Source organism: Hibiscus syriacus, unplaced genomic scaffold (assembly GCF_006381635.1).
Source record: "Hibiscus syriacus cultivar Baekdansim isolate YM2019G1 unplaced genomic scaffold, ASM638163v2 tig00014370_pilon, whole genome shotgun sequence".
Classification (NCBI taxonomy): Eukaryota; Viridiplantae; Streptophyta; class Magnoliopsida; order Malvales; family Malvaceae; genus Hibiscus; species Hibiscus syriacus.
This window is the reverse complement of record NW_024062323.1, coordinates 58,146-83,233: the sequence shown is the minus strand read 5'-3', so window position 1 is coordinate 83,233 and position 25,088 is coordinate 58,146. Positions and strand designations below refer to the sequence as shown.

The following is a 25,088-nucleotide window of genomic DNA, read 5'->3' as shown; positions in this document are numbered from 1 at the left end:
ATCCGGTTCGATGTACTCGAAGGCATGTGCTCCATCATGTGCCCTGTTGAATGCTGTTCCTCCTCCTAAAATCGCATCTTTAAGATGATACCTGGGATTAAAAACCATCAAATGATCAAACATCTAATAAGTAAAACATTTTTTTAAAAAGTAAAGTCGATACGGACCAGCTATCCAATAATATTTTATCTTGAATCAGAGCAATGATAGGGCAGGAGGGGATGTATGTGGCTCCTTAGGGAGCTACTGCATGCCCATTATTTTGATAAAAATGTTAAATTTAATTTAATTTGTTAATAAAAATAGAAAAAAAAAAAAAAGAAAATTTGTATACCCAAAATTTTTAAGAATATGAGCATTAAAATTTTGGATAAACAAAGACAATAGAAGAGGTTTTCTCGGCACATTCAATAAGCAGGTTGAGAAGAAAGAGTTAATACCTAATATATGAATAGATTGCATTGACATCTGTGCCAAAAACATCAACCGTAAATCACTCAGCGATCAAAATGATAACCAATTAAGTGAAGAAGCACAGTAAAGTTTATTAACTAATATCCAGAAAAGGCAGAAATTTGAGTTAAATGAGGATCTGAGGTACTAAATACTAACTTCTCTAAACCATATATAGGGTTAGAGCCTTTAGCATCTTTACAAATTCGGTTTTGGAGATGGAGGCTATTTGAATTCTATTTATTTGATCTCTTTACGAGACTGGCTGTGCAAGAAGGTTTATCATCCTTGGAGTCTGATCTGGCTGATAAAAGGGGTATGTTTCATTTGTTGAGTTGTTATAAATGGTTACTTTCTTTCTAATAGGTATTTCACCTTCTTTTTGCGCACAAGACATCCACTTGTCAGGTCACATTTGTTTTGAACTTATCGATGCAATGTTGTAGTTAATCCACCATGGCCTTTATTTGGTTTCTTGGCACAAAAGGGTCATACCAGTAAGCAATATTACCGAGTTTGAACCATACTAGTTAGATCTAAAATATGAATTTTATTTTTCTTCCATTTGAAGAGATTATCCATTTTTAGTGAATGCGCCATACATCTTCAAGACTTATTTCCTGCAGGCTATTGGCAGTCACCTGCCAATTATGTTAAAAGTTAAAAGGTGCATGGTAATGCATTACTTCTTCTTTTTTCATTTATTTTATTTTACAAACAAATTCACACATTATGTTGTTAGTAGTTTCCACTGTCCAACATTTTATCTCAATTAGCTCACCATTGATGAATCTTATCAGGAGGGTAAGAAAATGAATGATTCTTCAAGATTTTAGGGTTAAAGCATTGTGAAATACTTTCTTCAGTCTGAAGTCCTAGCCATTAATGACCTCAATTTTACATGACAAAGAACAACATGCATAGTTTAATTCACATTGTACGGATAAGTTGGCATTATGAAATACCAAACTTATTTATGCAGAAATAAACCATGGTCTTAAGAAACCACTGGTAATCTTCTTTCCATCCAAATATACTAATCCTCTCTCTCCTTCTATATTAAATTTGAAGTTTTAGAAACCAACCCCCTTTTTATTTAATCAATCTTTGTGTATGTATAAACTCAACTTTGTCCTGTGCGTATGTCTGCTACAGTCAAATGTTATACTGCATAGGAGTCTTGAGCTGACACATGACAGATTTAAAAAATTCCCAAGAAAAAGAATCTGGATAACTCTTTAAAGGTGATTTACAGGATTCACCTTTTTGTAAGAGTTTCGTTGATTTGAAGGGCAAAATTGAGTATGTACTTTCTGAATGCTGGGTAAGAAAATGTTATACAAATTTTTGGGTTTTAATTATGTGGTTAGAAGCAGATAAATATAATCAAATGTCATAAAACAGTCCTTACTGCTCAACAGTAGAAGTATACAACTTTTTATGAACCTCTGCTGTGAGATATTTGTATGTTAGAACGATTGTATATTTGGACTTGTTTCCTGATAACATTTAGTTTTATTTTGGTTAGATGATATCATTTTGCATTGAGTTATGTCATTCCTATCATATGTGTCAAACACGGTAAACACTATATTGATGCTTCATTGGCACCTTCAGTAACTAGTAGCATTCTCTCCTGTATTTTGTTTGATTAATACTACCGACTTTATTCCATTCTCAGTTGGAGAAGGAGGCACTTGCTAAAGGTGTACCAATAGGTCAAGCTCTTGACATAGAAATTCCACCTCCACGCCCTAAAAGAAAACCAAGCAATCCTTATCCTCGAAAAACGGGTGTTGGTACCACGGTACAGGAGGGAGCTAAGGAAGGAAAATCTGAGACGCCAATATGTTCTTTTCATTGCATGCAGGTGCTGGTCTTGGAGAAAGAACCACTTCCAGAGGTTAATTTCTCCTCTTCAACTACTTTATCCATGCCCTTAATTTTTGCCTAAGCCTCAAATATATCTTGTTTGTCAGAGACCTAGGAGATGAAAAGGCAACAAATCTAAAAGAAAACCAAGATGAGAGTTGCTCTGAGGTCTTTACCCTTCTCCGTGGAGCAAATTGCTCCTCTGCTTCTTCCATGAATAAGAATTTCATACCAACATCCTCTTGCACATTTAGGGAGTTTGTACCTTCGCTAAAAGAGGTAATAAATCACGATAAACATGAATATTATGTTTCTCTTGAACTTGAAATTTATAAAGCTTATAAACTTAATGTCCAACAGACAACTCATGATAATGGTACAAGTAAGGCTTCAAACTTGGAGAATTCTTGCACTTTATTTGAGAAATCAACTCAAAATTATCCTCGACATGTTTCTGTGCATGTACTAGATGGAAGCCTGAAAACATGTGCTCAAAATCCTTCCCTGGATATGCCATTTCAGGATTCTGTATTTCACCCAATGGGCAATGTTCATGGACCTAACCTTTTTGCAAATCCAGCTGCATCTGCAACTACCGAACATCAGGAGAATGCCTCAAGATCTACTCATCAGGCATTGCCACCTTTTCATAGTCCCTTTATGCATCTTCGCCCCAATCAAGAGGACTATCGATCATTTCTACATGCCTCCTCCACTTTCTACTGTCTCATTGTATCTACTTTGTTACAGAATCCTGCTGCTCATGCTGCAGCAAGCTTTGCAGCTACATTTTGGCCATATGAAATGTCGAAAGTTCTGGCAATACTCCCACAAGTGGCCTGGGCGGTTTCCCATCTAGACAAATGAACTCTACTCCAAGTATGGCTGCAATTGCCACTGCAACTGTAGCAGCTACAACTGTAGCAGCTTCTACTGCATGGTGGGCTGCCAATGGACTGCTTCCTGTATGTGCTCCTCTTCACCCAGGCTTTACCTGTGCCCCTGCATCCACTGCTGCAGTTCCACCAATGGCCAATGGTCAAGCTCCAGCTGCAAAGACAAAACAAAATGATATAACTGATCAAGCTCCAGCCATGCAGGACGGACAACCATACCCTGAATACTCCGAAGCTTTGCAAGGTCAGCTTTCAGAGTCTAAATCACCTACTTCATCTTCATCCGACTATGAAGAGAGAGGAGATGAAAAAGTGAATACTGGAGAAAAAGCTACTGATGATGAGAAGGCTGCCGAAGTAATTGAACCTCAGGATGCAAATAAATCAAAGAACAGAAAACAAGTTGACCGCTCCTCTTGTGGCTCCAATACACCTTCAAGTAGTGAGGTAGAGACAGGTGTTAGAAAAACATAAAGAGAAGGAAGATTCAAAAGGAGTTGACGCTAATTATCCACAAGTTGAACGTAACCGTCGTAGTAGAAGCAGTAGCAATCTGACTGATTCTTGGAAAGAGGTATCTGAAGAGGTTGGTTGATGTGTCTTATTTTTCCCGAATGGCTTTAACTTAACAATCATTGTGGTTTTATTGTAACATTGCCGACATTTCAGGGCCGACTGGCTTTTCAAGCCCTCTTCTCCAGAGAGGTACTGCCACAAAGCTTTTCTCCTCCACACGAAGGCAAGCATAAGGAGCAAAAAAAGGAAGATGAAGGAACATCAACTTTAGACCTCAACAGCAAGGCGTTGGGTTCTTGTACTTCTGACCATCAAGAATTCGGAAAAACTGCATTATCAAGAGGTGAGAAGAACACTACAGAAGAGGGCCTGCTGCCGATTGGACTAGGACATTCAAAACTGAAGGCTGGACGAACCGGATTTAAACCTTACAAAAGGTGTTCCGTGGAAGCCAAGGAAAACAGAGTGATGAACACCGGCGGTGAAGGTGAAGAGAAAGGTCCGAAGAGGGTACGCTTGGAAGGGGAAGCTTCAACTTGACGTCACGCTCTATACTGCATGCAATTAGCAGATGCAACTCCTGTTTGTTGCATGCAATCTCTAATAGTTTCCCCCATATCTTATATACCGTTTCGTATATTGATTCTAAAGACTTACATCGAATTGCAGCTCACGAGACTGTTTCGTGTAGGTTGTGTTGTGTACTATCTAATATCTACACTGACTTGCTTTCCTGGACTTTTATGGTATGTCACTGCAGTTAAAAACTCCTCTGAGATAGACTCAATAAGTATTGAATCTGAATATTTCTTTTTATTATCAGTCTTCATGCTGTTGCTTAGGTGAACTTATTCCTGCATCAAAATAACTAGTAATTTTTTAGAGACTTTTGGATATCACGGTGTATTGTATAGAAACAAAATTATTTTCTTTATAATTGCAAATGAAACCCTGGGCCCATTTCGGGTCTCCCCGATTTTATAGACCGGAATTTCAAGCTCGAGTCCAATATTATGGCAAGAGACGATCCGATCATTGATGTTGAACCCTTCTGAGTTTGGGGTTTTGAAGGGGGGGGGAAGATGATGAAGATTTAGGGTTTGAAGATTTAAGATTAGGGTTGGAAAGTAGAAATTTATGAATTCTATTTTTTTATTTTTTAAATTATAAATCTTACCCATGGCAAATTTTATTATTAAAATAATTCATATAATAATTATGTTATTGAATAAACGATTGAGTGATTAAAAAAATTAATATTTAAAGTTCAATAAACAATTTGGTTTCGGATAATGGAACACCATTATAAGTGCAAACGAACAATTCATGGTTTCTCTTGGCTACATGGTTCATCCGGGAGAGAGATCGAGCTTTAAGAAATAGTGAATGGTCTTATCAATACACAAATGTATAACTCCCCAGGAATTTCAATTGCGCTTATATTCATCACTGTAGGAATTGGGTTCAAGCTTTCCCCAACCCCTTCTCACCAATGGACTCCTGACGTATACGAAGGAGTGTGGTTCATTCGATAAATTCCTACCTCTCTATCTATCTTGGGCTCATTTCGGGTCTCCCAGATTTTATAGACCTAAATTTCAAGCTCGAGTCCAATATGATGGCCAGAGACGATCCGATCATTGATGTTGAACCTTTCTGAGTTTGGGGTTTTAAAAAGAGAGAAAGATGACGAAGATTTAGGGTTTGAAGATTTGGAGAGTAGAAATTTATGATTTTTTTTATTTTTAAATTATAAATCTTACATATGACAAATTTTATTATTAAAATAATTCATATACTAATTATGTTATTGAATAAACGATCGAGTGATTAAAAAATTTAATATCTATAGTTCAATAAACAATACGAGTGAAATATGAGAAAAATTAAAATTCAATGAATAAGTGTGTAATTTACCCAAAAACAATCATATACGATGGAGTCACCTCAAGAAGGAAAACAAATGATAGAAGGTTGGGGAACATAGTGTATCCCTAGATTCGTTGCTGAAATGATTACCGGAGATCTAGGTAAAAGGTCACGAATCCGGCGTCGTTTTGGGCTGCATATCTACCCTTAAACCGACACGTACAGGTTACCCATTCCAGGAGTTGCAAGTGTTTGCCGGGCGGAACCACGTGGCATAGCTGATGGCACTTTTACGGACTTAACCTCAAGGGAAAGCGAACTTGTGGCTGAGATGTGAAGATGGAGGCAGGGAGATAGGGAGCAAACGGGCAAATAGCCAAAAGACAGAAAAATATATATATATAAAAAATAAGGGAAAAAGCGCAAGGGTGGGGTTAATTTAAGTCAGCCACTAAATTACTGCCACTTGGCAGCATCCAATGCATCTCTCCGTTCTGTATACCACCGTTCACTCTTTTTCAGCCGCAAATTAAACTCCCCGAATTTTGTTGAATTTTCCAGAAAAATAAATCCACATGAAATTGTAGTGGTTGAGATTTCTTCTTGTTTCTTCACCAAACTGTAGTTTTCTGGTGCTGTAGTTCCTTATTCTTTTACTTTGCTTTGCTTTCTTCGACTCATCTTCACCCAAAATAGAAAGACTATTTTTTCCAAATTCTTCTGATTCCGATCTTCTCGTTGCTGGAAACTATCAGGTCTGCGTCGAGTTTCCGGTGAACCCGTTTTTCACGCGTGATCGTTGTTTCCAGTGTTCTCATCCTTCATGGCTATATCTCAAGGTGTTTCCATTTTCCACCGCCTTTCTAGGGCTTTCCTTCTTTGAATACTCTCCGTTTTTTTTCTGCTCTTTCGGAACTCTGCTTAGCTGAGTTTAAAATTATGCTCTTTATACGCAGGTGAGTAGAGAGACGAAAGACAAGTGATTGAATTCTTTTTTTCCCTTTTTCTTTGCAACTGAACAGAAAGGTAAATTTTATTTCTTTGGATGCTAATAATAAAGGAAAGTATTGAGTTTACTGATTAAAGCTTTTATCTTTCATTTCTCGAAAGGTTTTGGCGCGCTTCCACGGATTCGTTTTGGTGAGGATTCTGAATAACGGAAACTTTCTTTTAAGTTCATTGGAAGAAGCCGTCTCTTCTCTCTGTTACGGTGAACTTTTAAATTTCTAGAGATTTTAGTTTTCACCCAAAGTTCACTATTTGATCAATTAAAATACTTCAGACAGCAATATTAATTGGAGTAGCTATACAAAACAGAGACGGATCACTACCGATTGTTGTTTTTGGCTTTGCCATTTTTGCTGTAGTAAATAGCAGTCATCAGGTTTTTTGGTGTTCAAAACCGGCTTTACTATTTGTAGTATTCGAAAGAAATGAAAGGAGGTTTGTGTTTTACCCGTTGCTCGTTAGGGAGGATTTGAAGCATCGGTGACGCTTCCGAGGTCCTGTCAATGGACACATATTACTCTGGAGAAGAACTTGTAATCAAGGTATTAATTATCAAAGTGAACTATCTTTCTTTTTTTTCTTTTTTTGCTTTTAAATCATGCTTATTGGAATTATAAAAATGCAGTTTTTGTATTGAACTTTTATGTCGAATGATAGACTAGGAAGCCTTATACTATTACTAAACAACGGGAAAGATGGACCGAGGAGGAGCATAATAGGTTCCTAGAGGCCTTGAAGCTCTATGGACGAGCTTGGCAACGCATTGAAGGTTTTCACTTGCTTGTCCCTCTTAGTTTCGATTTCTTTTGGGTGGTGAGGTTGAAAAAGCAGTAATATTTCGATCACTGCTGTCGTTTTAGTGTGGATTGAGAGTAAGATTTGTTGGATATGTCTGTTAGGACTGACAGATGGAACGTCTTTGTTGTTTACTGTTGTAATTGGGGATTTTTCCCCCTTTTCTGTTTACATGGTTATTTGCAGAACACATAGGAACAAAGACTGCTGTGCAGATCAGGAGTCATGCTCAAAAGTTCTTTTCAAAGGTCATTCGGTGCCTCCTTGTTTATGCTTATGCCTATATTCAATGTATTTATCTGCTGCCTAAATCTTGTTTCTGCTTGAAATATCTGAAATATATGAAATATTGATTCGTCAACTGCACTATCGTGATTGGTGGTGAAATCTTACTGATTATCCTCTACTTCACTTTCCCCCTTTTATGAGCAATTTTTTATTTATTTAAAACAACAAAGACAAGGTAAGAGGTTTCCTTGGCACATTCGATGAACAGATTGAGGAGAAAGAGTTAATACCTAATATATGAAGAGATTACATTGCTATCTGTGCCAAAAACATCAATTGTATATAACTCAATGATCAAAATTATAACCAATATGTGAAGAAGCACTCAAGATTAGTATCTAGAAAATGCACAAACTTCAGTTAAATGAGAATCTGAGCTGCTGAATACTAGTTTCTGCAAAACCATATTTAGGGCTAGAGCTCTTAGCATCTCTACAAATTTGGTTTTGGAGATGTCAGCTATTTGAATTCTATTTGTTCGGTTTCTATACGATATTGGCTGTACAAGAAGGCTTATTATCCTTGGAATCTGACCTGTCTGGAAAAAAGTGGCATGCTTAATTTTTTTATGTTTTTAAAAATGGTTACCTTCTTTCTAATATCAGTAATATGTATTTAACCATCTTTTTAATGCACAAGGCATCCACTGGATTGGTCGTTTTTGAGCAAATTGTAATTTTGTAGTTAATCTAACACTTTTGTTTTGGTTTCTTGGTACATAAGGGTTATGTAGGTACATGTGGTCTGTGTTTGGATAGACAGTAAAATCACACCATGTTCTTCATTACTATATATATGCCAGGATTTTGGCTATGCTTCGAATTGAATTGTTCAGCATCTATAGGTAGTATGTCAGTCATCGGCAGTTAGGATTACCAATTAGCATATCCTTCATGTGTAGAGTATCTCTAGGTTGGTAGTAGTTCAATTCATCAGCAACGAAAGTTGACAATGAATCTGCACTTGGAATAAATTTTACAGCTTGCTAGCCTTCAATTTTAGGATAAATTTTTGTGAAAGCTTTTATAGTGGCAAGTTTTACATCCTTTGAATACAATATTTAAAAGACCTTTTTTCCTTTTTTTTTTTGCATCTAATTGCCTACTTTATTGTCTCCTTTATATGGTGGAAGTTTTAGTTTATGGCTGTTTCATATTATGTCCAGCTGACGGTCTTGATGAACTTTTATTTTTTTTCTTGCGAGTCATTTGAAGATGTTGATCTTATCATGCAAATGGTCTTACTTGAAGCCATAGTGGAATTCATTGAGTAGTAGTTAATGTTAGAAGGAATGACAAATTTCTTAGGGTGAAGGATATATATTTGTTGAATACTGGGGTGAGCTGATGTGTTTAGATTACTGGTGTGAAATCTTGTTAAACATTAGCAATATTACCGAGTTTGAACTGGAGACTAGTTAGAACTAAAATATGAAGTTTATTTTTTCTTCCATTTTGGGAACTTGTAGAGTTTGAAATGCGTGATAGGCTACTCATTTATGGTTGAGTATCTTACATCTATAAAGATACTGTCATTTATGATGCTGAACTAGATTCTTTCTTGGTGATGTGGAACAAAAAATTCTGATCTGCATATTTTTCTTTTCATCAGAAAGATTATACCTACTAGGTGATAATACTGGGATCATTCTTCCCGATAGTACCTTAAGTTTCAGAGCCAAGCTTAGGAGCAGCATGTCTGTTAGATATGCCTTGTAGCTGATTATGATGTTAGGCTTGAGGTATGCATCCCATAGATCCATCTTAAGAGATTATCCTTTTTTAGTGTGTGGTATGCTGTATGCATCTTCAGTAATAGGGATCACTCATAAAATTTTGCAGGATTCTTTCCTTAAAGACTTATTTCCTGCAGGTTATTGGCATTCCCCTGCCATTTATGTGAAAATTAGGTTCATGGTAATGCATTTCTTCTTCCTCTTTTTTCTTCTTTCACATTTCTGATATGACAAACAAATGCACATTCATTCTGAACATTTTTCTCTCAATTAGCTCATGAGTCATGATCGACAAATCTTATCAGGAGGGTAAGCAGACAAAGATTATTCAAAGATTGTTATGGTTAATTTTTTTTAAAAAAAAGGTTGTTATGGTTAAAGCTTTGTAAAATACTTTCTTCGGTCTGAAGTCTTAACCATTAATTATCTCAATTTTACATGACAAAGAACATAATGGAGAGTTTGATTCTCATTGTACAGATAAGTTGGCATTATGAAGTATTAAACTTATTTACGCAGAACTTAAACTGTGATTCTTAAGAAACCAATGGTAATTTTCTTTCCATCTAAATAGACCAATCCTCTATCCCCCTCTATAAATACATATAGTCAATATTTGTGTATGTATATGTTCAACTTTGGCCTGAGTGTGTGCCTGCTACAGTCAAATGTTATATTGCATAGGAGTCTTGAACAGACATGTAATAGATTTAAAGGACTCAAGAAAATGTCGATAACTCTTTAAAGGTGGTTAGTGGATTCTTCCTTTGGTATGAGCTTACCCGATTTGGAGGACGATTTTCTTTTAACTTTGGCAGGGTAAAAAGATGTTATAAAACAGGTCCTACTAATTGAAAATGAGAGTATAAAATTTTGTATGAACCTCCTAAGTGAGATATTAGTAGATAGTTGAGCAATTATATGCTATGACTTCTTGTTTCCTGATAATAAATGGTATCATTGTGGTTAGATATTATCATGTTGCATCGTGCTATGTCATTCCTACCATACGTAATAGTGTCACACGTTAATGTTATACTGATGCCTCATCGGTTCATTCAGTAACTAGTAACATTTCTTTTCTTCTGTGATTTTCATTTTATTGATACTACCAACTATATCCTCAGCTGGAGAAGGAGGCACTTGCAAAAGGTGTACCAATAAGTCAAGCTCTTGACATACAAATTCCACCTCCACGCCCTAAAAGAAAACCAAGCAATCCTTATCCTCGAAAAACGGGTGTTGCTAACACAGTACAGGAAGGAGCTAAGGATGGAAAATCCGAAATGTCGATATCTTCTTTGCGTTGCAAGCAAGTGTTGGACTTGGAGAAAGAACCACTTCCAGAGGTTAATTTTTCCTCCTCGCATACTTTATCCATGCCCTTAATTGTGATCTTTTTTATTTTTACCTAAGCTTCAAATATAACTTGTTTGCCAGGGACCTAATGGTGATGTAAAGGCTAAAAATCTGAAAGAAAACAAAGACGAGAGTTGCTCTGAGGTCTTCACCCGTCCCCATGAAGCAAACTGCTCCTCAGTGTCTTCCTGGAATAAGAATTTTATACCAACATCAGCAGAACATATAAACTCTTGCACATTTAGGGAGTTTGTACCTTCGCTAAAAGAGGTAATAAGTTTTTATAAACATGAATTCTGTATCACTCTTGAACTTAAAGAAATTTACGAAGCTCATAAACTTAATGTTCAACAGACTATTCATGATAAGGGTACAAGTAAGACTTCAAACTTGGAGAATTCATGCACTTCATATCAGAAACCATCTCAAGGCCAGAGAAAAGATGGTTTGGATGGTGTATTATGTGCAGATGAGATGCAAGCGAGTCAAAATTATCCTCGACATGTTGCTGTGCATGTACTAGATGGAAGCATGAAAACATGTGCTCAAAATCCTACCCTGGATATGTCATTTGAGGATTCTGTATTTAACCCTATGGGTGATGTTCGTGGACCTAACCTGTTTACAAATCCAGCTGCATCTGCAACTACCGAATATCAGGATAATGCCCCAAGAACAACTCATCAGGATTCACCACCTTTTCATGCTCCCTTTATGCATCTTTGCCCCAATAAAGAGGACTATCGATCATTTCTACATGTCTCCTCCACTTTTCCCAGCCTCATTGTATCTACATTGTTACAGAATCCTGCTGTTCATACTGCTGCAAGCTTTGCAGCTACATTTTGGCCTTATGCAAATGTTGAAAGTTCTGGCGATTCTCCTGCAAGTGGCCTGGATTTCCCTTCTAGACAAACGAACTCTGCTCCAAGTATGGCTGCAATTGCTGCTGCAACTGTAGCAGCTGCCACTTCATGGTGGGCTGCCCAAGGACTGCTTCCTGTATGTGCTCCTCTTCACCCAGGCTTTACTTGTGCTCCTGCATCCACTGCTGCAGTTCCACCAATGGAGAATGGTCAAGCTCATACTGCCAAGACGGAACAAAATGATAGAACTGATCAAGCTCTTTCCATGCAGGACGAACAACTAGACCCCAAACACCCTGAAGCTTTGCAAGGTCAACATTCGCCATCTAAATCACCTACTTCATCATCATCGGACTGTGAAGAGAGAGGAAATGCAAAAGTGAACACTGGAGTGAAAGCTACCGATGATGAGAAGGCTGCCAAAGTAACTGAACCTCAGGATGCAAATATAACAAATAACAAAAAACAAGTTGACCGCTCCTCATGTGGCTCCAACACAGCTTCAAGTAGTGAGGTAGAGACAGATGTGTTAGAGAAACATGAAAAAGATAGAGAAGAATCAAAAGGAGCCGACGCAAATCATTCACAAGTTGAATGTAACCGTCGGAGTAGAAGCAGTAGCAACCCGAGTGATTCTTGGAAGGGGGTATCTGAAGAGGTGAGTTGATTTGTCTATTTTCGTATATAGCTTTAACTTAATTATTATTCTAGTTGTATTGTAACATTGCCGCTCTATGGCTCCACTACTTATTTCAGGGGCGACAGGCTTTTCAAGCTCTCTTCTCCAGAGAGGTGCTGCCACAAAGCTTTTCTCCTCCACACAAGGGCAAGAACAAGGGGCAGCAAAAGGAAAATGTAGGTGAAGACCAGCAAAATCCAGTTGAGGAAGATGGAGAAACATCAACTTTAGACCTCAGCAGCAAGACATTCGGTTCTTGTTCTGATCAACAAGAAGTCAAGAAAAATGTGTTATCAAGAGATGAGAAAAGCACTGCAGAAGAGGGCTTGCTGACAATTGGACTAGGACATTCAAAATTTAGGGCCAGCCGAACCGTATTTAAACCTTACAAAAGGTGTTCCGTGGAAGCCAAGGAAAACAGAGTTATGAACATTGGCAGTCAAGGCGAAGAGAAAGGTCCCAAGAGGGCACGCTTTGAAGGGAAAGCTTCAACTTGACTTTACGTGCAATATTGCATGCAATAAACAAATGCAATGTTTGTTTGTTGCATGTAGTCTCTAAATGCCTTCTCCCATGTCTTATTTTCCCTTCCATATGTTGATTCAATAGACTTGCATTGCATAGCAGCTCACCGGACTTTTAATGTTGTGTACCATCTAATATTCTACATTGACTGATTCGCTTTCCCGGACTTTTATGTATGCCGCTGCTGTTAAGAACTCTTCTGAGATGGACGCATTAAGTACAGAATCCGAATGGCCTTTAATTTTGGCCTCTCTTCTCAATACATACCTTTGTTACTATTATTCCCCTGCATCAAGCTGAAGCCTTTTTGATGCAATGGAAGGGCAAGTTAAACAGATGCCCTTTTGACTTAGTTTTAACTGTTTTGATGCTTATTCTTATTTCTTCCAAGCCTTGACCTATGTTCTTTGGAATTTTGATATCAATTGTGTAACACTCCGAATCCCGGGTTAGTAGTTCGGGTTCATTCGAGACCCAAAGTTGAGCCCAAAAGATTTTATAAATTAGTTGGACCAAGTTTAAAATTAGTTGAACCAAGTTTAGTGTTAGTGTACTTGAGTTGAGGCTCTAAGGGAATTGTAGTTAAGTGATAAGAATTTTATGATTTAGAAGTTGGTGGACTAATAATGTATTTTGCCCATAGTTAAAACTAAAAAGCTGAAAACTCATTCTTTATTATATATTATACGTGAACCACTCTCATTATCTCCTCGCCAAATACTTCTCTTATTTATTCCATAATTCATTTCTTTCTTCTTCCTTCTAAGTTGAGATATTAAGAGTTATAAGTGTGTGGTTGCTAAGCTAAGGTGAGAATGTTTCTCTCTATCCTTCGAGCTTTGTTTCAAGTTCCATTGTGAGTTTTGGAATTTGTTTTTAAAATGGGTTTTTCTTGAAGGTAGGGTGACTCCTAGTTGATTGAAGAGTGTTTTAGTAGCCAAGAAAATAAGGTAACACGCTTATAGCTTTCTCATAACAAGTGTAGATCATGGAAAGTTAAGATGCGTTAGAAAGTTAAGTTTAAAGCATGTTTAACAATTTCCATGGTAGATTATTCATTTGATGTTATAAGCATGTTAATAAGCCTTTATTATGACCTCTGTTGATCAAATAAAACTTAAGTATGTTTGGGACCTCACTAAGGTCTTTGGGATTGAGAAGTAGAGTTTTTCATACTTGTTTTATGATTTCTGCAGTTAGAGTATCGATATTATAAGAATAATATCAATACTTGTTCTTCGTTTTGGGCAAATTCGTGAGTTTCTGGGCAAGAGTATCGAAACTTTGGGTCAAAGTTTCGAAACTCCAAGAAAATTTTGAAACTTCGAAACTAGGTAGAACATAATGTTTAAAAGTATCGGTACTTATATAAAATATCAAAACTTTTGCAGGAGTATCGATACTTTCAGTTTGTTTTGGGCAAAAACATCAATTTTTTAGGGAATTAAATTTGAGGTACCCCAACACTTCATTATATCATCAAATAAAACTACAAGTGAGAACAATAAGAAAGTTTAATTCAAACGTAGAAACAAGAATAAAGTAAGATCAAATAATACTAGCATTGTTAGAAACGACCAGGACACCCGAGTTCCTTTAGAAAAGATAACAGAGACGAAAGTATAAAATCAGTCTGGATATCCTTAGTTAGTGCAAAAGGCACTTAAAGCTAACTAGTTTGGGCGCAATGTCTGACAATCAAGGAGTGGTCTAGTCGAGAGTGTGGTGTCTGATGTAGAGATTCCGAGGGTCACATTCTCTGTAGACTAGAGGGGTGTGTGAGCTCCGAGATGCAAAACTCTCAGCCGCACCATGATGTCTATCATAGAGTAGATCAATAAAGCATTATTGTCCAGTTGAGTCGTAGATTCAATCATGTTGATATATAATATTTTTGAAGTGTAAATATTTTATTTTGGAACTCCTCAGTGAAAAGATTTTTATTATATTTCAGTTTATTTTATTGTTGGTTATAATGATCATTTTAAAGCATGAGAAAGTAAATTTAAAGTTGGTTAGTCACTTCGGTGGTTCCGTGTAGCACCTTAAATATATCAACTGTGTGTCGTGCCGATTTAGGATGTTACAAATTACTAATTTTTTCATATTGTTTGTTTTGTTTCGAGAAATGTTGATAATGTAAACATGGTTTTGAGAAGCAATGTTATTAATTTTGAAATTGGTTAGTATAATTACAATATATTTTTCACATTGTTTCTGATTAGTGTTATATGGTTGAACTGCTTCCAGGTGATTAAGTTTCGACAGCCGAAGTCATCGGAGAGCTACGGATTCTAATAACTTTCTTCCATGTAGCCGGCCAAGACAACAAGTTGAACTGAAAACGATTCCGGTAGGAGTCTTATGTTGTATTCAGGGGAGGATGCATACTCGTTATTTTAGATAAATTTTTAAATATAGTTCAAGAAGAAAAAATAAAAATAAAAATTATATAGATAATGACAGTTGTCACGGTGAGCGCGTAACATTTCGAGTACCCAAAGGCGCGTGAAATCAAGTTTGTGGTTATGAAAATCTTTTGCATATAGATAATGACATCCCGTAACTCGGCTAAATCCACGAGATAATGTGTTGGAAAATTTTATTTCACGAGACAATGCTCTCGCCAGATTAATTGCTGAGATTGGCCGAATGCTACAGTCCCCAAGTAGGTCGCCATGTACTCCCAGCTACCTGTATAGGTCGCCATGCATGCCATTAGCATTAGCATGGGTGCTGAATAGAATATGCACATATGAGCTACCTGAAATCTAAAGCCTGCAATTAATACGTATATTATGGAAATAGCAAGAGTGGGGGTGGGTGTACTTGGCATGGGTCCTAGGTTTGTTTAAGACTTTGTGTCAGTTAACATTAACATTTGTCTGCAATTATGATGATGGGTACAAGACTTCAACGTGTTTGGATCATAAGATTCCAACCATTCTCAAGTGCCCACATGCACCAAGAAAACCGAAATCTCTCCCAATTACACCCACCCCACTCTTGCTATTTTCAAAATATACATATTAATTGTAGGTTTTAGATTTCAGATAGCTGACATGTGGCAGATTCTATTCAGCACCCATGCTAATGCTAATGGCATGTATGGCGACCTACCACGGTGGGAGTGCATGGCAACCTATCCAGGTAGCTGGGAGTGCATGGCGACCTACTTGAGTAGCATTCGTCCTATCTCAGTAATTAATCTGGCGAGAGTATTATCTCGTGAAATAAAATTTCCCAGCGTATTATCTCGTGAATTTAGCCACCGTAATTCATTCATAAACAGTTCATATTTTCCCAGTTACCGAAGCCTTAAAAGCCATGCAAATCTTGCTCTCTACACAAACAACAATAATAAATTAGTGATCAAAGCAAGATACGAAGCAAAAACGAAACGAAGTGGTAAAATCACATCATCGTCGACTATTTAAGTTGTTTTAATCGTAAACCTCCCCCGGCCTCTTGCCTCACGTAAAATTGCACATTGTCCGATGGCTATAGGGTGCTAATTGTATCCCATTCCACAAACCAATCTTCTTCACTTCCCCAACTTCCATGGTCGCACTCCTACGCTACGCATCACCCATTTTTTCGCCACGTGGCTACCTTCGTTCTTCTCTTTCGTGGGTCTTGTTTGAAAATGGCTGAAACCCGAGCATGATTCGACCATCTCTGGGGAAATCCATGGATCAACTGGTGGCTTTACTTTTAGTATTGTTTTCTCTCTTGTTTTTTAATCAACCGGCCATGTCTTTGCTACCAAACCAATGCGATGATAAATGTGAAAGTCTTCACATCCCATTTCCATTTCATTTAAACGCTTCTTGTCCTTCGATTTCCACAGCTTTCCGTCTTTCGTGCTTGAATTCCACTACCCTTTACCTCATTATCGGCACTAAAACCTATCGAGTTCTCGATTTCTTCTCCGACGGTGTACTCGTGGACTTCCCCGGAACCACCGGTTGCAGTCAGTGTTAGGAAATAAATGAGTAACAAGTAATTTCCCTATAGTCAGATTAGTGAGAATACGAAATAAAAACAGAAAAATAATACCCGAAATTGATAACGGAGTTCAACCAATTGTGCTTATGTCTCCGGACTGCTGCAGATCTTTTACTAAGAGAGAAAATTTACAGGTGTTTACAAACCATGGCATACATCAGACTTCCAATTGCTGAGGTGTACGTCACCTTCACCATGTGTGCACATTCTTCCTCCGTCTTTGGTGACTGTTCTTTGGAGAGTCTGAAATGAATACCTAAAGGTGTACTTACTGGTTTAGCATCTTGCATGTTGAACCTGGAGAGTACTTTGTTGATGTACTCAGCCTGTGATAATATCAAAGTCCCCGACTTTGTGTCTCTCTTGATCCTCATCCCAAGAATCTGCTTTGCAGCGTCCAGATCCTTCATAGCAAACTGCTTTGACAATTTTTGCTTCAAGTTTATAATCTCTTGCATGTCTGAGCCTGCAACGAGCATGTCATCAACATATAACAATAAAATAATGAAGCTATTTTCGAACCTCTTGATGTAGCAACAATGATCTGCTTGGCATCTGGTAAAACCACTGCTACTCATGAAACTATCGAACTTCTTGTACCACTGTCTAGGAGCTTGTTTTAAACCATACAAGCTCTTCTTCAACCTGCATACCAGGTTTTTCTTGTATGCCTCTATGAAGCCTTCTAGCTGCCTCATATAGATTTCTTCCTCCAAATCACCATGAAGGAAAGTTGTCTTTACATCTAACTGCTCAAGATGTAAATTCTCTGCAGCTACAATTTTCAACACCAGTCTGATTGTAGACAGTTTCACGACTGGAGAGAAAATTTCATTGTAGTCAATACCTTCTTTTTGCTGAAAACCTTTGACAACCAATCTCGCTTTGTAGCGTTTGCTCCCATCGTGCTCTTCTTTGATCCTGTAAATCCACTTATTGTGAAGCGCTTTCTTGCCTGGTGGTAATTCAGCTAATTCCCACGTCTGATTTGACAAAAGAGAGTCCATCTCATCTTTCATGGAAGACTCCCACTTGACTGAATCCTCCACTTGCATTGCTTCATCATAGCACTCCGGTTCACCATTGTCAGTCAGCAACAAGTAGTGCAAAGAAGAAGAATATCGTTGGGTTGGTTTAAGAATTCTGGAGGAGCGTCTTAGTTCCGGTGTGCCTGGTTCTTCTTAAACTGCTTCAGGACTGATCTGAACATCATTTCCAGAAATCTCCTCAAACTCAGCAAATTCCTTTGTTTCAGCTTTGGTATTGGAGCTGCTTGATTCTACAGTTGACCTGTCTTTGTACATCACATTCTCATTGAAAATGACATCTCTGCTTCTAATGATCTTCCGATTTTCATAGTCCCAAAACCGATAACCGAACTCATCACCGCCGTAACCAACAAAGGCACATTTGTTGGACTTAGCATCAAGTTTACTTCTTTCAGCAGAGTCTATGTGTACATAAGAAATACAACCAAACACTCTTAAGTGTGAAAGGTTTATTTCTTTCTTGCTCCAAACTTCCTCTGGTATTCTGCCATCCAAAGGAACTGAGGGCCCACGGTTGATCAGGTAAGCTGTAGTGTTGATAGCATCGGCCCATAGAAATTTAGGCAATCCGGCATGTATCCTCATGCTTCTGGCACGTTCATTCAGAGTTCTGTTCATGCGCTCTGCTACGCCATTCTGCTGCGGTGTCATGGGAACTGTTGTCTCCATCTTGATCCCATTGTTTGCGCAAAAATCTCTGAATCTCCTATTTTTATACTCTTCTCCATTGTCAGACCTCAACCGCTTGACTTTCATACCAGTCTCATTTTCCACCATGACCTTCTATTTTCTGAAGGTATCAAAGACTTCTGATTTTTTCTTCAAAAAATAAACCCACACCTTCATTGTAGAATCATCGACGAAGGTGACATAATATAATGAGGCTGCAAGAGATGGAACTGGAGATGGTCCCCATACATCAGTCTGAACTAACTCTAACTTTCAGTCTTGGGTGTCTTACCAATCTTTGCAAAGCTGACTTTCTTTTGTTTGCCAAATATGCAATCCTCGCATAGTCCGACATCTACATTCTTTAGATCCGGTAGCTTTCCTTTTGACAAAAGTGTCTTCATCCCTTTCTCACTCATATGGCCAAGCCTTTGGTGCCATAGGTTTGATTTTCCATCAGCATCTGCTGCAGCAATGATATTCTCTAAGTTTGAGGTTACATAGAGAGTACCAATCTTCTTACCACGAGCAATGACGAGTGCTCATTTGGTAATCTTCCATTCACAGCCTGAAAAGGTTGTACTATATCCTTCTCCATCAAGCTGTCCAACAGAAATTAAATTTCTTTTGAGACCAGGAATATGTCTCACACCTTTCAGCGTCCAGGTGGTTTGGTTTGGCAGCTTTAATCGGATGTCTCCTTTTCCGACGATCTTCAAGGTTTCATCATCAGCTAGATGAACCTTCCCAAAATCACCACTGACATAGTTCTCCATGATTTCTTGGCATGGGGTGAAGTGGAAAGATGCCCCTGAATCCAAGATCCATGATTCAATCAGACTGTTGACGCTTAGAATCATGGCATCACCTGTCTCCTCCGTCATGTTGGCAGATTCCTGTACGCCGGTATTTTTCTTCGGTACTCGGCAATCTCTTTTGAAGTGACCCTTCTTGCCGCAATTATAACAGGTAAAATCTTTATTTCTTGTTCTTGATTTTCCCCGTCTGGATTTGGATCTGCCACGATTTGAATTTCTTTCTGAAGTTCTCCCTCTAGACTCCGTGTGCAATGCTGAGGAGGTTGATGCTTCACCCGATTCTCTCCGTCGAATTTCTTCGCTCAGTACCAGATCCTGAACATCGTCAAATTTTAATTTGCTGTTTCCCGACGAACTGCTGACTGTTGTAACAGTAGCATTCCAACTGTCTGGTAAAGATGATAAGAGAATTAAAGATCGAACTTCATCATCGAATTCAATTTCCACTGAACTCAACTGGGTTGTGATTGTGTTGAGTTCATTCAGGTGTTGTGCCATCGATGCCCCTTCCGTCATCCGCAAATTGAATAATCGTCTCATCAAATGAACTTTGTTTGAGGCTGAAGGCTTCTCATACATACTGGAGAGAGCTGCCATAAGACCCGCCGTAGTCTTTTCCTTTGCTATGTTGAAAGCAACATTGCGGGATAACGTCAGTCGGTTAACTCCGAGGGCTTGTTTGTCGAGAATAGCTCAGTCTTCATTCTTCATGCCCTCTGGTTGCTTTCCTGAGAGGGGTTGATATATATTTTTCTGGTACAAAAAATCTTCAATCTGCATCTTCCAAAAGCCAAAGTTCGCACCATCGAACTTTTCAATTTTCACATTCCCTTCGTCTGCAGCCATCGCTCCCACTCGAAACTGGCTTCGTTTGGATCGTTTCTGACAATTTCTGCGAACCGCCGTGTATTAGAACACCTCCGTCGACAAACTCGTATTGCCGACCGAATTTCACTATTCACAAAATTCACTATTCACATGAATAGTAACCCGAATAGTAAACTCGCAAAAAAATGACAGAATTCACAACCAAAAGCTCTGATGCCAGTTGTTAGGAAATAAACCGAGTAACAAGTAATTTCCCTATAGTCAGATTAGTGAGAATACGAAATAAAAGCGGAAAAATAATACCCGAAATTGATAACGGAGTTCAACCAATTATGCTTACGTCTCCGGACTGCTGCAGATTTTTTACTAAGAGAGAAAATTTACAAGTGTTTACAAAACACTCACTACTCACAAGAAAGCTCTCTAGTATTGGGAGAAAGAAATGATTTTTGGGATGGTTTTGAAACTAAATGAGCTAGGGTATTTATAGTTGAAACTTAAGGACTTAATTTTGTAAATACCCTAAAACCTAGAAATTAATTGTGATTATCTAATTATCATTTTCCAACAAACATCTACCAAACTTTGAAAAACTATTTTTCAAAGAAACATTTACCAAACTTGAAAACCATTTTAATACTTTCAACGGTCAGTACAACGACTTGAACGCCTTTGGTTTTACAAAAAAACGACTACTTTGGTATTTCCAGCGACAACGTCATAGGTCTATATGATTGTGAAGACTCCTTTGTGTAAAGCGGGTTGTGAAACAAACGACTTGCCCGGTTGTGTTGGCAACTACGGTGGATATCTTGCATGCTGTGATGCTGTTATCCACTTTCCGATCACAGCATTTGGCATTCCGGTGATGGGTTCTCGAGCTTTTCAAAGTTCGGGTGTCGAGGATTTTCATCATGGCTAGTTTCTCGGGGTTCAAACACCGGTAAACGTGGGGTTAAGTTGGAGTGGGGGTTCCTAGAAACTCATCCGATAGAGTTTGTGCTAGTGATGCAGATATGGTGAATACCACTGCAGTTGAAGCAGCGGTCAGGTGCTTGTGCAAGGATGGGTTCGTCGGTGATGGGTTTGCAAATGGAGCTGGATGCATCAAGTGTGAGTTGTTTAATCTTTTATTTTTTGAGTAATCAAATTAGGTTGATTTGCAGCTAAATGATCAGTGTGTCATTTGCCATGTTTTTGTATCCGCCATTGACAGCCCGCATCAAGGAGGGACAAGAAGCATATGGAGAGGAGTGTAACAATCCAAAGCACAGTCAAAGGAAACTTGTAATCTTGGCTGGTACGTATGTTATTATGATTTATGAGATTAATCGTTTTGTTAATCATTATCCTCATCTAGCTTACTACATTTGCCTGTAGGTGTTCTTGCTCCGGTTTTCATCCTTGCGTCCTTATTCTTATTCCTCTGCATACTTACTACTGAGGCGACCGGTTAAACCTGGTGCTTTTCACCTAGAACAAACTCATTATCATGGTACCACTTCATTCCGGAAAGCTTGTAGGACTAGATTGTTTACTTACAGAGTGCTAGACAAAGCAACAAGAGCATTCGTAGACGGTCAGAAGCTCGTAAATGGGGCATGTTGATAAGCCAGATGAAGGAGAATTATACTTACATTTATGATTGTTAAAACTGTGTTGAGATACAATGCTTCTGCTGTTTATATACAGCTTCCAAGAACTAACATAAGCCTAACAGATTGCCTAACAGATTGCACAACTGTTGTTAACAACCTAAACTGCCCCCAACAACTTCAAGAAACTGCTAACTAAAACACCATGCAAACTAAGTACACGCACACAGCAGTATGAGCATTGTTGCTGACTCATCATGCTAACAGGACAAACGGTACAATTCATGCTGGAGTCCTTGGGGATGGTTCGCATATAGCTGTGCAGAAGGTGCAGTGTGAGACTTAAAGAGACCTAATCGATGTCCTATCAAGAATCGAGCTTCTGTCATCTGTTTTACATAGAAATTTAGCTCGGCTCATCGGATGTTGTATCGAGTCTGGTTACACCGTATTGGTTTTGTATGAATATCCGGCGAATGGCACCTTGGAGGAACATCTGCAGAATAGCAGAGGACAGAAATTTGGTCTGGACTGGTACAAGAGGCTGAGCATAGCTGCTGGAACTGCAGGCATCATAGCATACTTGCAGTATGAGCTTTCTCCACCTCTCTTTCACCATGACCTCAAATCATCCGGCTACATATTTCTTGATGTGGATTTCTCGGTTAAGGTTGCCGGCTTTGCACTTCTTAGCTCCGGGTCCAGAGTTCGAATTTACACAACCACCACGGAACGCCCCACAAAAACGATGTCAATGACTTCGGTCTGTTATTGCTGGAGATAATTTCCTGGACCAACTATTCAGACATGCCAAGTATAGCCATGGAGAAAATCAAAAGTGGGAAGCTAGAAGAAATAGCGGATCCATCTCTTTACTGATGTTTTTTAATTTCTAATATAATTTAGATGTTTTTTATTGATAATTTGATTTAATAGCTTTGAAAGATATTGATTAATATATGAAATGTTGATGATGAATATTTTTTTTGGTGTCTACATTGTAAGATCTATTCTTTTTGCTTGACCATACAACTGGAAAAAAGCTATATAGTTTTTATTTTTAAAAATTGTATCTCACTTCAATAAGGTGCGTGCCTTGCAACTCGGTTATAATACTCTTATCACCTTGGTGTGCTCTACGCTTTTTTAACACTGCGTTGGATACTAAAATGAAACATGAACTAAATATTAGGGATGATTTTAAAAAATTAAAAGTTTAAATATTAAAACTGATTAAAACTGATAGCTTAGTTGCTAAATGTATAATTTATGCTCTACGCCCTTTTTAACACTGCATTGGACACTAAAATGAAACATAAATTAAATATTAAGGATGATTTTGGAGAAAAAAATTAAATATTAAAACAGATCAAAAATGATAATTTAGGTGTTCAATGCATAATTTACCCTAAAAAAAGTAAAGGCGTATATGAAATGGAAAGTTCAATATCTGCCAGCCTTTACCAAGTTTAGTGCACCTAATAAGTACAAATGTCACGGAGGTCAAGCGTGGATTGCTTTCAAAAATCGTTTTGTCACATCCAAATGCCAATCAAAATCTAAGTTCCAATATAGAGTTAGGCATGCTACATAGAGAAATCAAAGCCCCTTATAAATTCCAATTCAATGATTGAGACACGTCATAGCAATGTTATTTAAAAATCAAAGGTGTAATTATGGTTTGGTCCTTTTACTGTATTTAAATTTGAGATTTCATCCTATACTTTAATCTAACAGGTTTTTTTCTCTTCATCCTATAATGCAACAATTAATCTAAACAGTTAAGATCGTTCTACAATGTATCAATTAATCTAAATGGTTAAAATCGAAGTCATTATTTCAAAAATATTAAAATTGAGTCCTCGTATTGATTAAAAGAGACGAGGAGGAGGACCACAGGATGTGAAATTGATATTTACTACGTGCTGAGTAATTTATAGGTTCCGACAACGCCGCCCATTTTACATCAAAACGGTGCGTAGGATCCAGCGAAAGGGCCGGTTTTATGATTTGATATGGATTTAATTTTAGGCCGTGGACGTGACATCATCACGTCAGATGTCAACTTTCTCCGCTGAAACCCAAATGGAATTTTGGATCTTCCAAGTTAAATCCAGACCAGAAATTCAAGTGAAATCCGAATTGGTTACATGCTACGTGTTAAATCAAATGCGCATGTGAAAAAAGTATAATCTAATTGGATTACCAAAATGTCCATCGGCACTCTCTTTGCAAAGGACACGTGGATCATGCGTACACACGGTAGACGAGTACAATTTTATCACATTGTATTTGTTTTAATTAGAGCGATGTAGAAATTAAAAGTCATATTTATTGTGAGTAACGGAGAGGTGATTGATTTGTGATCTTATTCGTTTCGTATTTGTTCGTTCCATATTTGTCCGCCTATTAACTATTTATCATATATTTTTTGAATTATTATGAGTTTAAAAGTAATTTTATAAATTATTCTGTAAATCTTAAGATTTTAACTTGTAATTTAATCAAAATTTAAGGTACGAAATAGTGACAGATCTAGAAATTTAAGAAGGATCGTCTAAAATTTTAATTTTCTAAAATAATAAGATGCATGCATCCACCACTAGTACGAGATGTGTGGTAAGCAATGGCAGAACTAAAGCTAGACTAGAGGGGCCATAGTCCCCAAAATTTAAAAAATTATAATTTAGACCCTCAAATTTTTAAAAAAAATAATCTAACCCCAAATTTTTAGAAATTTATATCAAATTTTAATTTTTTAAATGTTATTAATTAAGTCTCCTGCCATAATTTTTAAAAATTCTCATTAAGTCTCTCAAATTTTTAAACCTCTAAATTTTTAAAGTTTTAAGTTATCCCACAAACTCTATTGCCAAGTTATGCTATTGGTGGTAAGTACTCAGTTTTTAATATGAGATCAATTTGAGAATGTACATATGTGAGCGAGTGTGGATTTAAAATTTTTATTCAATAGATAAGTGGTGGATACAAAAATATTAAAGATAGTAGATATAAAATATTAAATAGATACGAGAACAATAGAAAAAATATCCACCCCACCTATTTATTGTCCCTAATCATGCGACTATATAAGGGTGAACCCTTATGGGAGGGATCAGAATTTTAAGATTATGTTTTGAACTTTTTTATAACTTTTTTAGTTTTTTTTTAAATATTAAATCGCAAAAAGTTAAATTAAATGTTTTAAAAATTGGAATAGAGCTCAATTATCAGGTGGTCCGTCGTCTACCCCTGGCACT

At 37.5% G+C, this 25,088-nt stretch overlaps 1 protein-coding gene and 2 pseudogenes across 7 annotated transcripts; all 3 read left to right on the top strand.

Moving 5' to 3' along the window:
- The first annotated feature begins 2,004 nt into the window (after positions 1–2,004).
- LOC120207115 lies at positions 2,005–4,513 on the top strand (annotated as a pseudogene).
- Positions 4,514–6,290: 1,777 nt separating this feature from the next.
- Positions 6,291–12,931, top strand: LOC120207169 (protein LATE ELONGATED HYPOCOTYL-like). Of its 7 annotated transcripts, XM_039206681.1 has the most exons (11): positions 6,291–6,445; positions 6,563–6,632; positions 6,717–6,746; positions 7,028–7,156; positions 7,272–7,383; positions 7,596–7,657; positions 10,560–10,781; positions 10,873–11,061; positions 11,146–11,271; positions 11,368–12,315; positions 12,414–12,931. In XM_039206681.1, exons 4-11 carry the CDS (start codon positions 7,118–7,120, stop codon positions 12,831–12,833), a joined length of 2,118 nt encoding a protein of 705 aa, XP_039062612.1. In that variant the 5' UTR covers positions 6,291–6,445; positions 6,563–6,632; positions 6,717–6,746; positions 7,028–7,117; the 3' UTR covers positions 12,834–12,931. The 7 variants fall into 7 exon arrangements, with proteins under 7 accessions (XP_039062612.1, XP_039062611.1, XP_039062607.1 ...); XM_039206680.1 differs by having other exon boundaries at positions 11,146–12,315; XM_039206676.1 differs by having other exon boundaries at positions 10,873–12,315.
- A 3,683-nt stretch (positions 12,932–16,614) lies between these two features.
- LOC120207114 lies at positions 16,615–22,707 on the top strand (annotated as a pseudogene).
- The last annotated feature ends 2,381 nt before the right edge of the window (positions 22,708–25,088 follow it).

What these genes read in the sequence shown, in the direction of transcription:
- LOC120207169 (XM_039206679.1), top strand. Translation starts at nt 7,118, where the DNA reads ATGGACACATATTACTCTGGAGAAGAACTTGTAATCAAG. An exon ending in AGAAAGAACCACTTCCAGAG is followed by an intron (nt 10,782 to 10,872) that starts GTTAATTTTTCC and finishes CTTGTTTGCCAG; the next exon opens with GGACCTAATGGTGATGTAAA. An exon ending in GGAAGGGGGTATCTGAAGAG is followed by an intron (nt 12,316 to 12,413) that starts GTGAGTTGATTT and finishes TACTTATTTCAG; the next exon opens with GGGCGACAGGCTTTTCAAGC.